At 43.9% G+C, this 17,327-nt stretch overlaps 1 protein-coding gene across 1 annotated transcript; it reads right to left on the bottom strand.

The window, feature by feature from the left end:
* Positions 1-815: 815 nt before the first annotated feature.
* Positions 816-14,016, bottom strand: ETV4 (ETS variant transcription factor 4). The gene is given in 12 exon segments (XM_051640534.1): positions 816-1,306; positions 1,924-2,025; positions 3,007-3,179; positions 3,541-3,609; positions 3,709-3,783; positions 7,216-7,460; positions 7,795-7,953; positions 8,555-8,681; positions 10,948-11,044; positions 13,530-13,609; positions 13,790-13,886; positions 13,972-14,016. Coding segments are annotated over 12 exon segments (1,491 nt in total). The 3' UTR covers positions 816-1,084.
* Between the last annotated feature and the right edge of the window lie 3,311 nt (positions 14,017-17,327).

The following is a 17,327-nucleotide window of genomic DNA, read 5'->3' as shown; positions in this document are numbered from 1 at the left end:
GCATTAGCCATGCAGGGGAGTCATCAGGGGAAATCAGACTTTTAATCCATATACAGAATTTCCTCTACAGGCTATGCATTGGCAGCATTGCTGATGCTCTGTATTCAGCAACTGGAACATCAACTGGAAGCAGTAGGAAAGAGGCTTTTTCTGTATGGGTACACTGTACTGCTCCTTGTCTAACTGGGGACATGGTCAGAGCTGCTAACCAAAAAGTGAAGCGCTGCTCAATGAGGATGTGGTGCCCACTATAAACATTCACTGTTGTGGAAAACCAAAGTCCGGTTAAGTTGCATGTGCTGCACTGGCCTGCAAAGACACCTACCTTTCCAACATACCAGGATTTTCCTCGAACACAAACATCTGTGGAGGTTAAGTCTACATTCAGATTTAGGTTACTTTGTAAAGCATTTTCTTAACACACCTCCACCAGGTTCTTGCCTCGGGCGATTTTCTAGCTGAGGCCAGGATGGGCATGGTCAAGAGCCTCACATGTATTCTCCATTCCCACAGAGCAGTTCACAGGGAAGGCATATGATCTGTGACTACGGTGTCACAGCCATCTGTGGAGGAAGGCAAGACTGGCCTTGCAGAGGTGAGTCCATGTGAGTCAGAGCCATTGTATGCTGAGGACAGGTTATACAGAGGTTCAGTACATGTACTGGAGGAATCGAGTAATCAGCAGTGTTGTAGTATCCTCATAGCTGAAAAAAAGCCCAGTAGGACAAGCTTCTCCTCCCTTGCCAAAGAGGGGGACTCTGGAAGGCTCATCTGTTCTGGCTGGAGCAAGCTCTTGCCCAATATGCCACTGAAGCTGCAGCTCTGCTCCATGGAAGATGTCTACATAACTGAGAATGAGTCCCATCCTGACAAATGGGAGGGTCTTATCACAAGCACACAAGAGCCCTATCAACTGCCAGATGATTATTCATGTGTACCTGAACATTTTTCCTGGCCAAAGTAGGTATTCATAGTTTAGTGCCACCCTAGGCTGGACTGGGAAAAATGTTTATACTGACAGAATACTAACCAGACATCTCCTTATATACACAAGCAAGGGGGGCACAGCATGCTCCCAGCAATGCTAGTATGTGTAGCCTTTGCTGTAAAGCTGTGGAGGGAGGCTCCCAAGGTCTGGCAGATAAGTGGCATTCTCATCCAGATGAGAAAGAGGCACTGTGTCTTCCTGACTGATCTGTCGGTCAAACTCTGCCTTCAGAGTTGCCCGCTGGTTATCAGGGAAGGCCAGAGAGAACAAGGCTTCAGGCTCACACACAAACTTGTACACGTAGCGCTCTCCAGCCACCTGCAAGGAAGATGAGATGAATGCTGCAGGCACACAGCACTAGGCAATGCTCCTCAGCAGTGGAGAAGGCTTGCAAAAACATCTGGCTGCTCTAAGCTATTGCCCTGGGACATATCAGTGTTCTCCCTGTGCTGCACCCCTGCTTTTCCACTGCTCTGGTCTCCCTTGGAACAGCTCCTGGCAAATGGGATGCTGTCAGATGACTCTCTGTTCAGGTAGCAACAGCAGTCCCTGACCAACCTGTACTGTGACATAATTGCACTCAAAAGTTATCCTCTCCAGTGCCCTGGATCTGGAAGAGACCATCCCTACGACATAGGACCAACCCCCAGGCAGCCTTTCTCTCACCAACAGCAAGTCTAGACTGATTACATGTCCTTGCAGCTCCATAAATTTCAGCTCTCCTGGCTGCAGACATATAAAGAAAACTAATTTCATCATTATTCCCCTTTGTTTTATTTCCCATATATTGCCTAGATTCAGCTCCTTTACAGTTTCCTCATTTAACTGCAGCAAACAGAAGTTATGGGAAAAGAAAGCTCAAGATTCCTGGCTAACTGGAGTGCAAGAGGAGCATCGTTATAGGCATGAAAACTCCATCTGCTTTGCAAACTTGCCTTCTGCATGATGCCTTTCTCATAGTAGTAACGAAGGGATCGGCTCAGTTTGTCGTAGTTCATGGCTGGACGGTTCTTTTGGATACCCCACAGCCTGGCTACCTGTGGGAAAAAAACATCAAAGTGCATGAGTGTCTATGAGCATGACCCAAGGGCAAAAGAACATTATCTGATGATTCTCTTTTGAGGACTGGTACCTCAACACAGGCAAACATTTACAACATTTAAATAATAGACTCAAACAATAATTATTTAGCACATTTTCAGCCAGGAGAGTAGAACTCAAACTGATGCATCCTTTGTCACAGAGAGGCATTGTCCTTGCCATTGCAGAGCTCATTTCTTGTCACCACTTCTCTTGACTCTCTAGTACTCTGAAAACTTGAGGATGCTAAAGGACTGCTTCATCCTATGCTACACTTGATCTTTAAAGATCACGCTTACCAGGAGCCCAAGTATGAGTGCACACCTCCATTGTGGAAGGCCCGTGTGCCTTTCTTTCTCCTACTATATGATTTTCAGCTTTGTCCATGAAGCAAATCTATTGTAAGCATATGTCAGCACACCAGAACAACTCATCTGCACTGAAAAAGCCTGTAAAAGTTGATACATAGCAAGAACAGTGCTAAATGCAGCTCTAATTGGAGCAAGGTGTGAACAGATAGTACAGACACATGTCCCAGATATTGTCAGATATCACTGGGTTTTTTGGAACATGGCAGAATTACAAATTACACCTTAATTAATGTCATTTTGGTATAAAAATCCATTTTGACTAGGACATAGTTTCTTCCAGATTTTTATAGAAACTTCTGCTATCAGTAGGGTCCAAAACTCCAACCCCCAGGCAGTGGGTAATTTGATACTTGCTGAGACACTAAACTTACAAGCAGCCTTTCTTAAACCTGTTTTTTATGTCACCCAAGTGTTTTGACCTCTAAGAACCTTGACTTGCTGCAGTCTAGCAAGTACAACTAGTAGGCAGGAGCCTTCAAAGAGCAGAGGAAAAGCCACTTGGGAATTTACAGCCTCCAGAAGAGTGGCTGCTCTGCCTGAGCCTGTAGAGAAGCTAAATGGTTTCACCTCCTCTGGCTCAATGAGCTTGAACTCCATCCCTCGACCAGTCCAAGCAATGAAGTGGGAATTGGTTGGATCATCCAGTAAAGCCACAAGAAATTGCCAGAGTTGGAGAGATCCCCGTCTTTGGTATGGAGGTCCTTCCCGATACCCTCCAGCTTCCTGCTTCATGTCTCCTGCTGAGAAGAACAAACAAGGTATTTCTAAGGGTAACAGTGCAAGAACAGTTGTCAAAAAATCACATTTCACTACTGGTTACCTGGAATATTTCAGTTCACATAAAACAGAACAGCCAATTCACCAGCAGCCCTTCCTAGAGGAACTCTGATGAACCTCTCAATGAAGATACTTAAGCTGAAAGGCCTGTTTGCTGCTAAAAAAAGCTGAAGAAATGTAATATCAAAAGCCAGGTATGAACCACAGCTAACATACCTGCAAGATCAGGGTGTAATGAACTATATGGGCAGTGGTCTAGTGGCTAGCAAAGATGCTTGGATAACCCTATATTCCACCCAAATTTGGAGCCATTCTTTCTCTGACCTTCAAATTTTTCTGGAACAACACAGACATCATCAGTAAAGGGCCTCCTCTGCTTGTCATAGCTGCAGCCTGAAAAAGAAAGCAACTTAGGCAGTCACAGACAAAAAGATGGTAGTACCAGACAGCAATGCAATGCAGGGGAAAGAAGACAGTCACTGAGTTCCTTACCTAATGCATCTTCTGTATTGGAAACGCTTGGATAACTCTCAACATTTATGTACATGGAAGGACAGCCAGGAAAATCTACAAAATAATTAACAAACTTATTTAATTAAAAAGCACAGGAGGCAGAATGATCATGCCTCCCAGAGGTGAATAGATAAGTGCAGCTGTCTAACCAACATCCTCTTTCAGCCCTCCTAAAGGGTTAGTGGCAGGCTGGTAACTCTTTACGTCTCAGCTGTCCCACCACAACTTCACCTTTATCATGCTTCCAGTCATGAATTACACTGGTGAATTTTTGTGGTGCTCTCACATGACATCCTTCAGAGCAGCCAGGGTAGCCAGTCAAGTCACCTATACACCACTCAATACAAAATCCTGGATAATAAGCTAAATTTGTTTGACACCTCTCATCTTAAAGATAACTATACTCTCTGCTACTGTTTTCATGGGTGAGAAGGCATGACATTTTTCCAGGGGTACTATGATGATATTAATGGAGCTCAGCATCATCTGAGTGTTTACTGCAGACAGTGTCTCACAAAAGTGGTTTCAGATGTCTTAGTTCTCCTTGGCTTTTTCACATCATGATGAGGCTTTCTCACAAACGGTTGAGAAAACATAAAGGAAAAAATAGCCTGAGTTTGAAAACAAGCAGAAAGTCTTTTAATGATCTCTGTGCAGCATATATTGTTGCCTGGGCACTACAATTTATATCTTCTGTGTCTTGTGATTTCTGAATCAAACCTGTTTTCCATCCACAGCTGAAATGGAAGCTGTAACTGGGAGCTTTGGAAAGATTTACCTTACATTTCCCTCATACTCCTGTGGATAGCCTTTGCTTTCAGCAGACATTTTGCTAATGTTAAGGGCAGAAGAGCACTCTGGGCTGACAGACTGTGTATTATTACAATCGTAAACTACTCTCATAAAAAGCATTCTTCTGGGTTTGCACATTTTCTTCCCCTGTCTGGACATAAGGAACCAGTGAAAGTGTAATATCAGCATAGCCACAGTGGTGGATTCTATACCCTCATAGGAATTTTTGTGTATTTCTGATAAAGAAAGCAATTCAAAATGTCCATTAAAATACCAAGAAAATATTCCTTCTAGAGTAAGGTAATGTGTGTTTGGGTTGAAAGTCTTTGGTCAGGTCTGCTGAAAAAAAACCCAGACTATCTCTTGTGAAAAAATAAGAGTATTATCTGATTAATCTGGTACCTAGAGAGCTATTTTTGGAATTAGAAACTTTTTTCTCTCATGATCCTCTGAAATCTCTGCTATCTGCTCTCTGCGCCCTGTTTCTATGGGAAATAGCAGGTGAAGGTTGACACTGCAAGAGACAGAGCAGCCCAATTACACTTAGCCAAGTTGACCCAGTCCCCACTCGGTGCTTATGCCTGTCCTTGGAATTGGCCAGTTTCTTGTTAGCCACCCAAGTATCTTTAGACTGTTTTAATTTCAGACTTTTAAGTCTGTTTGTCAGAACAAAGCCGGTTTATCTTGCATGGTCAGCTCTAAAATGGGGCATCAGCTCTCTCTGCAACTTGCTGCAGCAAGATTCCACTGGGTGTCAGCTGCCGGTTAGAGACCTCAGCAGGGAAAGCTGACACCCACCATCTGGGCTTGGAGAGATGCATATTTAACTTCATTTTGTGAATTAAATTCTTATGCATCCAGTCAGGGAAAAGGCCCAGGGCCAGTCTGTATTGTGAGCTGCAGCTCCGGGTTGTGTAGTGCAATCCCTGTACCCAGAGTACAGATTTCCTCTGCTAGTGCTTGAAGGTCCCCTCCTGCCACAGGGATCTGAGACAGTTTTTCTGTACAAACTCAAAGATATTTTATTCCTTTTTTCCTGCTGCCACTTATGGAATGTTTTCAGAATAATTTCTTCAAAACTTGCCTCACTTTCTATGACCTACCAGCTCACACATCCCCCTGAAGACAAAAGCTGCATGTGAAACTGGGAATCCTAGAATGGTTAAGGTTGGAAGGGACCTTAAAGTTCATCAGGTTCCAACCTCACTGCTCTGAGCAGGGACACTTCCCACTAGACCAGGCTGCACAAAGCCTCATCCAACCTGGCCTTAAACACCTCCAGGAAGGAGGCTTCCACAGCATCCCTGGGCAACTTGTTCCAGTGCCTTCCTACCCTCATGGTGAAGAATGTCTTCCTGATGTCTAACCTAAATCTACCCTCTTTCAATTTAAAACCATTACCCCTTGTTCTAACACTACCCACTCTGGAGAAAAGCCCCTCCCCAGCTTTCCTGTAGGCCTCCTTCATGTACTGGAAGGTGCTCTAAGATCTCCCAAGAGCCTTCTCTTCCCCAGGCTGAACAGCCCCAACTCTCGCAGCCTGTCTTCATAGCAGAGCTGCTCCAGGCCTTTGATCATCTTTGTGGTCCTTCTCTGGACCCTTTCCAACAGCTTCATGTCTTTCCTGTGCTGAGGGCTCCAGAGCTGTACACAGTACTGCAGGTGGGGTCTCACCAGAGCAGAGGGGCAGAATAACCAATCACCTGTCACCAATCACCTCCTTATTTATCATGTGCCTTAGCAGATTTTCCAGGAGGATCTGTTCCATGATCTTGCCCGGCACAGAGGTGAGACTGACTGGCCTGTAGTTATCCAGGTCTTCCTTTTTCCACTTTTTGAAAGGGACTATGTTACATTTTTTCAATCAGGGGAACTTCACCAGACCACCATGACCTCTCAAATATGATGGACAGAGGCTCAGCAACTGCATCCACCATCTTCCTCAGGACCTGTGGATGGACCCCATCAGGTCCCATAGACTTGTGCACCTTCAGGTTTTTCAGATGGTCACAAACCTGTTCTTCTCCAACAGTGTGGGGTGCTTCACTCTCCCAGTCCCTGCTTTCACCTGCTGTGGCCTTTGTGATGAGGCTGGAGCACTTGCCAGAGAAGACTGACGCAAAGAAGTCATTGAGAACCTCAGCCTTCTCAATATCCAGTGTAGCTAGGTCTCCCATTTCCTTCAGGAGAGGGCCTATATTTTCCTTGGTTGTCCTTTTTATCCCCAACATACCTATAAAAGCTTTTCTTATTGCTCTTTACATCCCTGTATGTAATGTCAAGTGAATGCCCTTTTCTCCATTTCTGGTGGTGTGAGTGAGCTGATGATTAATTTTGAGAGCCTCCCTGATAGCTACTTATTCCCTTGGAAAAAAATATGTGCCTAGTTTGAATGGGTTTAACATCACCTTCTTGCTCATGTTATCTTGTTAAAACTTTCCATTATCTACCAGAAAGTCCTTCTCAGAACACAGTACAGAAAGTGGCTATGCCAGGCTTCCTTTGGCTGCAGTAAAGAGACAGAACAGTTTGCATTTTGTGCTACACAGACATTTTCTCAGAACATACATGCTCCTGAAGATGAAGTAGCCCAAAGTTTCAAAGCCTAAAGCCCTCCAGTGATGGATGTTCACCCAGGAGGTTCCTCACCCCTCCAGATGCCCAGTTTATGCAGTCAGAGCTGGTTCTGCCTACCTGAGTCATACATGTAGTCCACCTGCTCCTGCTTGATCATCATTCCTGCTGGGTACTGATGACTGCTGCCTGCCCGGCTTGCTTGCTCATACCGTGGGTCGTGGTACTCCTGTTTGAAGCCCTGATCAGGGTACTGAAGGCAGGGCTTGGACATCTGGTGCTGGTAGGCAATGGGATCTTCCTGGGCCATGCCCTGGGAGGAGGGGAAGGAATGGCACATCTCCACAGGGGGCTGATACGCAGAGCTAGAAGAGGGGAGAGGACATGGGATGACTGCTTTCTTGGCCCTCTGATCTTGGCCCTGGTGCGGGGCTGGATGAGGGACAGAAACCTCCTTGGTCTCAGCCTGTTACTAGGGCTGCGGAAGCTGCATGCATAGCTGGGGCAAGGAAGGGACACCAATGAAAGGTATTTCCAAGGGCAGCTACACAACTCATCATTCACAGAATCTGATGGGCTCAAGGTTGTAGGTTTATTCTTCAAACCCTAGGCAGCAGTGTTGGGTACTTTGGATGGGCGGAATCCTGTGATTGCTGGAAACTGAGCATTTTAATCTGGGTGCTCCTGTCAGTGACCCACCTGTTTTCACTGAGGTATCCACAGCTGGATGTGGGGTGGGGTGGCCCCGCAGGGGTCAGGAAGCTCCGGTCCTCTCTGGGGAACTGTTGGAGTGGTAACTGTATTGAGGATCTTGGGCTGGGGGACTTGATTCCAACTTGTCTGGGTTGATCATAGGCACTGGGACAGTCAAACAGATATTGGAATATTACCGTTCCCCGAGAAGGACTTGTAACAGCACCTGCGGAGAATGTGTCACAGGCAGACACACTGTCCCTCTATGCAGCCATTTAGGCCAGAAAACTCCCAGCAAAAACTTCCTTTCTGATTATCAGTTGCCCCCATGCATAACAGTTATAACCCTTCAAGCAGAAAACTGAAGAAGCCATACTATAACTTAGGCAAGTAGCTGGGACAGTGTGTGGTGGTTTCAGGAAGCTCCTTGCAGAACATATTTTGGAAAGCAATAGGGAGAGAGAGGCACATGACAGATGTCAACTGCTCTCAGCATCAGGACAGCTGAGGAAGAGCATTAGGGAGCAGAAAAAAGAAGCAAGTCCCTATCTACTCTACACAGGTCTGAGCTGTCCAGTGCAATAAATGGCAGCCTGAGCAGGCTGCCAGGAGCACACCCGCTGGTTAATTTGTACTGCAGCCCATGTGCACTGCCGTTACCCAGCAGCTGGACCAAATTGTTGTCAGAGTACTTCATTATTAGATAATGCAGTAGCACTTGATTTCATAACTGCCCCTATCCCTCCCCCTGTGCATGCTGTGTTACCTGGCATAAAGGCACTGCTCGCCATTGTGGTACTGGAATGGCTGCTGGTGGCTGCAGGACACTGTGTGGTCTGATGAGGGACTTTGAGGCTCCTTTTTGATCTTAGCAGGAGGACTATGAAAAGCTACTGTGGGAGAGAAATGAAAGATCAAGTAGACGCTTTTCTTGTTTATGGAGAGGTATTTTTACCGGCGAGTAGAAAGTCCGTTGAGATGCCACCACCTTGTCCTTGGTCAGCTAGTTCTGGCAGAAGCAAAATAATAATATACACAACTGTTTACTGCACTTTCCTGAGACCTACCCTTGATTTAGTAAGGTTTATATGATATATCAGCCTTAAAAGAGCAATTCTAAGGTAGTGTTAACATGCTCTGTGATAATCCAGAGCACTTCGAAAAGGATTTGGAGCTGGTGTTTCCTAAGCTGTTCAGGGCTGGGGCAAACATTCTTCTGTTATATCATAAGGGGGAAGCATGCGCATACTCTATTACACATTAAAGCAAAGTTTTGATTTGCATAATTCAAAATGCTCTTTCATTTACCTACCTGGTAAGCGTGTCCTCTGAGTAGCATCACAGAGAAACAAGAGGCTGCCACGCTAGCACTCAGCAGCTACTTTGTATAATTTCCAAATACAAGTTTCCCTTTGTTGCAACTCTTCTATGCTAGAAGTCCAACATCCCTGAATGTGGGATTGAGGGGAATCTTGAAACCATACTGCTCATCCAAAACACCAGTGACAGACAGTTCAGACAAAAAGTAGAAAGGTTTCTTTTCCTTTTCAGTGCACTGGTCTGTGGAGGAATAGTTCTGGGCTCGTTAGAATTTTATGAATAACAAATGTGGGTTGCAGTTTATAGCACCAGGAAATAGGATGTGGGCATTGTTACTCCTTATGCTTAATTAAATCCAGCAGGGAGCAAAAATTCCTTCACTAGTTCCTCAGAAAAGCTTATTCAGGCTGATGGACATGGTAAGCATCTACCTTTGCTTCTGGGCTCTGTAGTTGCTATAACTGACACTTAGAAAGAAAAGTAGCTCCAGAAAGGTACCGCTGTCTAGGCTTATTTTCCAAATAAGGGAAAGATCTGCCCTCCAAGTAAAAACTGTAAGCTTTTAGTAAGCTAGCTCCAGTCCTTCTTTGCCAGCCACTCCCACCTTTTCAAGCTGACATGATGCTGCTTACAAAGCCTAGGATGTTCAGACCTGTGATTAGAGTTTCAAGGATGGAAAGTAACATCCTCATCTGTTAATACCTCATGTTTTTGCTGAGTTTATATCAGAGCTGACCTGAACTGTATACGCACCAGCCATCCTCAAGTCAGTTATCCCCCACCTAAAGCACTAATTGTCCCTTCAAAAGTGCTAAAGCAAGCAGCTATCAAAAGGGCTGGAGAAAGGGCTACTGCCATCTCTCTTAGCACAGGATTTTAAGACCATTTTCTATTGCAAACATGCCTCCCCAAAATTAATTTTCTCAGAAAGAGAGGAAAAAACCACCAAAACCTGACTCCTTTTGTCTGCCTTGGGTTTCAGTTTAAACCAGAAAAGCCCATATTTATTCTTTACATCACACCGGTACTTAAAGGGAACCAAGCACCTTGACAGAATCGAAATAAATAAATCCATTAAGATACTAGAGCTTCATATTATTTCTGTCTCCTGTTCCTTCTCAGGGACAACTGGCTCCCACAACCAAGCTAGTGAAGGGTCTAGAGAACAAGTCCTATGAGGAGAAGCTGAGGGAACTGGGATTGTTTAGTTTGGAGAAGAGGAGGCTGTGGGGAGACCTCGTTGCACTCTACAGCAACCCGAAAGGAAGTTGTAGTGAGGCAGGTGTTGGCCTCTTTTTCCAAGTGAATAATGACAAGAGTAGAGGAAATGGCCTGAAGTTGTACCAGGGGAGATTCAGATTGGATATTAGGAATAATTTCTTTACTGAAAGACTAGTCAGGCACTGGAACAGGCTGTCCAGTGAGGTAGTGGAGTCAGCATCCCTGAAGGTATTCAAGGAACATGTAGATGTGGCACTTCAAGGTGTTCTCTAGTGGGCATGGTGGGTTTTTTGGGGCTGTATGTTGTTGGCTTTGTGGGGTGTGTGACTGTGGTTTTGTGTTTTTTCCTTCTCCCCGCACCCCAGGTGGATGGTTGGACTCTGTGATCTTAGAAATCTTTTCCTACCATGAAGATGCTGTGGTTCTGTAATAATTCCACGTACAGCAAGTTTCTTTTGCTTTGGGAGAAGTAATAGCAGGACTTTTACCTTCTGTTGTCACAGTTACAAAATGAGTACTTTAGCCTCAGTGTCTTTGTGTTGCATTTACTTATTTGTTTGGTTTAGAGTGTGTCCTGCCCTTCTCCCCTGAGATACGTGATCACACCATGCTACTTACAGTTTTCTGAATGAAAGTCAGGCACAAATTGCTCATCACTGTCTGGAACCTGAGCTGCCAGGGGAGGGACAGAGAGAGAGGAGAATTAGATTTGGCACTTTGCATGGTATATTCAACAGTAAGGGAGAAATAAATCTATGCAGGAAAGATCTGAGCTTTCTGCTGGGATGCACTTTAGTTACTAAGGATAGTTTCCCTTTGGGATTAATGAATGGAGTTCTTCTGCCTGCAGATTTACCCTTTAACAGCCTGCACATTTCTTTCTCCTTTACCTTGGAAATAAGGACAACAGCAAGCAAGTTTCTTAGCTCAGGGTTCACAGTTTTCATTAGAAGCGTAACACACAGGGATTTTTAATCATTTAGCATAATAAAAAACCACTACCAACTGATAAATTTGGAAAATCTATGCCAAAGTGATAAACAGAACAGCAAATGTCTGTGCCTTCGTATACAATCTTTTCAGTAGCTCCAGAGGCAGTGGATAGCTTGGCACTAGTGCAATAGGCTACAATTTGTAGATCAGCAGGAGAACGTTTCAGAAGAAAAAAAAAATTATCCAGTAGCAGAAGATGGAAATGTTAATAGTGCCTTGCGTGTACGTGTGATTTCATGAATGGGAAATGTAAGAGGAAGTGCTGGTGTAGTCTCATAAGAGAACCTGACAGCAAACAGCTTCTCTTTCCCCACAAATCAGTGCAGTAAATCTTATTTCTAGGCATTTGCCCTGTAGACAGCATTGTTAGTGCAACTCCAAGAAAAACAGCGAGGTCTAAGATATTTTAATATTTCAAAGATGTTCTAATAAACATATCTGAAAATCTGCAAAGGCCTCATTTAACTTGGTACAGCTTGCATTGCTAGAACAAGATGTTGCTTAATGTGGCAAGTAGAGAAATAGTTAACAGCATTATCATCTCAATGTGAAGAAGCTTCAGCCATAAAGTATCCTTCAGACAAACTGACCAGGTGAGGCTCTTGTGTTTTCAAGTCAACAGCACACTTTGAAAATTCAGAATAAATAAATATTTATTCTGGTTTACATGAAAGACTAGACAATAGAAAAGCTGTAAAGCTCACATGGGCAGTTTTCCACAACATCCAAAATGGGTATTTTCATTTGGCTTTTTCTTGTGAATTTATATTTACAGTTTACTTCCTCCTTAGGTTTGTTACACTTTTATTTAAAAATTAACACCAAGAACTGTAGATAAGATAATAAAATAGCTAGATTTCTTAACTAAATATGGTAAATGCAGAAAATAAATACCATATTTCATACTTTCACTTTCTTTTTATTCTACATTATTTAGGAAAGTACTCTTAAGTTTTCAGTTGCCTTCTTCTCATTAACAAATGCTAACATATAGACATGTGTTTATAAATTCCTACACTCTGCTACTGACAAACATATTGCAAGAGATTCTATGAAAATTCTTTATATTAGTGAGCAAAAAACATTATCAAACATTGGGAAACATAAAATTAGAAGTCTACTAGAATTCAATTCTGAAGCAAACTTATCTTACTGGCAGCTCAGGTTTTTTTTAAATTTAAGAGAAATCAGTCCTAAGCATGTGTGCACATTCAGATAAACAGGTCAATTAGATGACCAGCAATTAATACCGATTTTTCTGTGCTGATGTAAGTTAGGTGAATATTTCAACTCTGGAACAGCCTCTAGGTAATTAATTCCTCTTGCATCCTTACAATCCTCACACTCTTGAATACTGCCTGATAAATGTAATTTCATGTCAGTTTGAAATGACCATAAAACATTTTATACTTTTTTTTTTTTTCTTCTCCACTTAATAGGCTTAGTTGGCAAATACTTTTTTGGAGGCTTAAAAAACCAAACTGTTTCATAGGATTGGCCTTCACTTGTGGTAAAACTAGGGGAAATAACCCTGCTCAAAATACCATGCATATTTTTACATTATTGTTGTTAAATATTTGTTAAGTTCCTATATCACAGCTTAAGTACTTTCATATTTATCAATAGTCTGTACTTGAGGTTGTATTTTGAATTTTCTAGAAAATTGATAATTTGTAGTACTGAAATTAGAACAAATTTACCATACTGTTTAAAGCTAGTTTCATTTGGAATTAGTGGGACTCTCTGGGATTTTAAGTTTTCTCTTCCTTGATGTCAAAAGGCAAAACAATTTAGACACCAAATTGAACAGTGCACGAATTCCAGCAAGGTCCCTTGAAGGAATTCACTTTAAAAATAAAAATAGCAAAATTAAGGGAGACACTTTGTTCCCCGAATTAAAAGAACGTTGTATTGTTTGTTTAAAAAACCATCAACTTTCTTGCAGCCAAAAAAGGTAAGAGACAAATTAGCATAAAATTAAACTAGTTACAAGTAGCCTGAAACCAAAATTGTACCCAGGAAGGTGGGCCAACTGCCAAGTTCCATTCATAAGCAAATGCCCAGCACAATAACGCGATTCATGCGTCTTCATTTACACAAGCCAGAGGTTGGCAAGTCTGAAAAAAAACACAGCTTAATGTTTGGAGCTAGGCAAACAAAGCAAAGGAGCGGAACAAATGTCAAAAGGCAAACACTAAAAGGAGAACAAAACGAAATAGAGCAAGGGAAAGGAGCCTACCTTCTGTCAGCCAAGTCTCCTGGAACTGGCTCAAGTCCTGGAAGAGGTCTGCATGAGAAGTGAGAGGTTTCCTCAGTGAAGCGCTGGGGAGGGACAGCAGGATGCTCCAGAGACGGAGATGCCGGGCGGAACGAGGAGGTGGGGGCAGAGGCGCAGGGGGAGGACCTGGTCCCTGCCCAGAAGCCTTCACCATCCCCATCCATCCCTCCACCCCCCAACTCCCCTCACCTTCCGAATCCTGCGCCGGCGCCGAGCCCGCGTCCCCGGGTCTCTTCCTAGCGCCCAGCAGAGCTCCGCCGCCAGGAGCCGCCTGGCCCGGAGGCTGCTGCGGAAGGAGCGGATCAGCGCGGGGTCCCTGAGCGCAGCGGTTCCCAGCCCAGAGCCCCCCGCCCGGCGGAGCCTCCGCTCACCTGCGGGAGGGTGAACGGCACCTGCTGGTCCAGGTACCCCTTCATCCCGCGGCCCGTGCGGTACCTCCGCGGGCGCGGGGCCGCGGCTCTCGGCGGCCGCCTGGGAAAGGCACGGTGGGGGGGGGGTCCGCGGCCGGCCGGGCCGGCTGCCACCTGCTTAGAGCAGCGGTCGCGAGGGGACAGGGCGATCCGCACGGCTCCCCGCACCGCAGCCGTCCGCGGGGGCGGCGATCGTGCCGCAGCTGCCGGAACTTGGGATACGAGGCGGGACGAGCCCCTGCCACCCCAGGACAGCAGCCCCCGGTCCCAGCGGTGGTCGCGGCCCACGCGGAGCCCGCAGCGGCCCCGCCCGCGCCGTCAGGCCGCCGGGGGCCCGGGGGCGGCTCCCATTGGTGCGTCGCCTAGTTTACGGTCTGGGCTCGCCTGCTCCTTTGTTTCATTGAATTTGTGAATGAAGCTCTGGGTTGAGGCATGCCCGCCAATCCCAGCTCTTTTTGGCTCTCAGCCAGCGAAAAGTGGGAGTAGCTTTAGCCTTCAGGGCCAATGAGATCACAGTACTCTGGTATTCATTCAAGGACGGAGCTCTCATTCATAAGAAAACCTCTCGAAGTTCATTCATGAAGGCTGCAAGAGCGCTCCAACTGCCTGCTGTGCATGGCAGGAGTATGCTGAGCCTGCACTTTAAGACTCGCACCCACCGTGGCACACGACCAGACCTCCCCGTTCTCATGCCCTCTGCAGTCATTTTAAAACAGGTCTTCAGGTATGCTCAGTTCTCTTTTGAGGAAGTTCTTTAAGCTTCAACAAGGTCAGGAAAAAATCTCACTTATGCGTCTGGAGTGAACATAATTAAAGCCCTGGCTACCAAAATCAGTTTTACTCTTAAAAATGTTAAGGGACAATAACATAAAATATACATCTATTCCTGCGATTTGCACACCAAAGAAGTGATTTTGCAACCTTTTGTGCATACCAGGTGCTGTCTTCTGTGCCATGTACGTGCATCCTATTATTTTTTCATATTCATCCTTTAAAGTTCCATGATCACATTTAACATCTACTAATCCTATTTATAATTTAGAATACTTCACGATTTTGAATAAATTTCAAGAGATTTGGAGGGGTTTTGTTTGTTTGTTTCAGTTAGTGGGGTTTGACATTAATATAAATGGGTATATTGTTCCTTTTGTCTCTAGGAAACATTCTGAATAGGCTACTTTTGGGTTGCAGTATCCAGGAGTAAAAAGAAGCATAACATTCACAAAACCAGAAAAATATTTTTACACCACTGGTCTTGGTAAGTTAGTCCAATTATTTGACACTTTTCACTTATATTACAAGATCTTAGGCTGGAAACACATCGTACTTCACATTAAAAGCAAAGGAAGCATTCAGCAACAGTACAAGAGATGCCGTAGTAGAACAGAGCAGTCATTATCATGGCACAGCTGATCTTGATGGTGAGATAAGTACCACAAGGTGAAACTAATGCTTCTGATCATGGGCAAGACCAGTCTCTGATTTATCCCTTGATTACAACAAAGGCCTTGGGGGATGAATCATGCTTTAAATCAGTTTGTCTGTCCACCTACCTCTTTCTGTCTCATACTGTCTTTGATGATTTCCTTCTTTCTGTTTTCATAAAATTGAAATAGTTAAAATATTGTTTATTAGTAACCTGGAGGATGTAGAGTTTATAAACAGGACATGAGAGAAGGCTTGGATTCCTGGGAAAGCTGCTGAATTCATATCGGGAAATATTCAGGGTGGACAAGAAGTTAGTAGAAGTTACAAATAGCAAATTATGTAGCTCGCTTTCTTGATACTTTATTCTCTGTTCCTCATGTTCTTGTTGTACAAATATGTCTCACTTGTTTTCAAAGGCTGACTTATCAGATGTGGGTGTATGGTTCAGGAGTTTCTCTTTGCAGTCTCAGTAACTAATATTCAGGATTATTAATTGCCTTAATTTTTAATTATTTTTTTCTAAAAAGTGTAGAGTATGTGAAGAGTTCAGAAATGACATACAAACCCAAGGGGAGCTAATTCTTGCTTATGAAATATTAGCAATAGATTTATTCCAACAATGTAGTCCACACTGTCTGAGATGTTTCTTCCTTGGGTTTATACCTTATTTTTCTTAGTTGCCAACTGAGTTTTGTGTCTAATCCTCTCCCTCCTGTGTCCACCCCCATGATGTAACTGTTTCCATCTATTGTACTGGTTTGAGAAAACCCAGTCCCGAGTTTCAGATTAATTCCTTGCAGTCTGCATCAGCTATGGTTGGTTTATTTTCTGAACTGCAGCATTAAAGTTAGCTTTAATGAGTAAAATAAATACTGTAATCTGACTTCCAAGAGGGATGTTATACAGACTCATAGAATACCAGATTGAAAGAGAATCATAAATTATCAACTGGTCCAACTTTTCTCAGCAAAAGCACATTCTAGACAGGATGGCCTAGCACCCCATCCAGCCAAATCTTAAAAAGTGGTCAATGTTGGGGAATCCACCACTTCCCTGGGGAGATTATTGCAATGGCTGATTGTTCTCATTGTGAAAAATTTTCCTGCCATGTCCAATTGGAATCTCACCAGGAGAAACTTGCACCCATTACCCCTCTTCTTGACAATGCATTCCCTTGTAAAAAGGGAGTCCCATCATCTTTGTAGCCACCCTTTAAATACTGGAATGTGGTGATAAGGTCTTGCCACACCTTTCAGTGTGAATGACTTTCTGTAACAAATGTAGTCCTGGTGTGCAAGGAAGTGTCTGGGTAGCTTTTTTGCACGTTTGTGACTGTCTGAGACACAACAAAGAGACTCTGGAGAAATCAGTTTTCTATAAGGGCTTGTGAGTAAAATACTCCTTTTAGGTATTCACGCCAGCTAATTTTTATAGTGCTCTGAAAGAGAGAAGATAGTTCAGGCACTTTGTCTGCAGGAAGGAAGCAATTAAATTATTAGCACTTTGAGAAATTGAAGGATCTAAGTTATGGCAGAATAAGTTTAGCAAAATGGTATAATGTAAGAAAACAATTAAAAAGAGTCATATAAGGTTGGGTGGCTTCTTTATTGTGATAGAGTGACTAGTTAATTGATTGTCATATTGCTATAATGTACCAGGGCAGTTGTGAGAGCAAATAGAGACATTTCTGCTAAGGATGTATGGAGATAAAGTGCCAGGAAAGGGACATGTCTTCTAGGGAAATGGGAGTGAGCAGCAGTCTGCTACCCTCAGTTCTTTCTCCCTGTGTCCTGTGAAGAGACATTAAGTACAGAGAAATTCCCTATCATTCTCTCCAGTTTCCTAGGCCTGATGCTGCAAGATTACATTCAGCTCTCTGCCTGACAGTG

This window comes from Apus apus, chromosome 25 (assembly GCF_020740795.1).
Source record: "Apus apus isolate bApuApu2 chromosome 25, bApuApu2.pri.cur, whole genome shotgun sequence".
Taxonomy (NCBI): Eukaryota; Metazoa; Chordata; class Aves; order Apodiformes; family Apodidae; genus Apus; species Apus apus.
The sequence above is the reverse complement of the archived record's forward strand: the minus strand, read 5'-3'. Positions and strand labels throughout refer to the sequence as shown.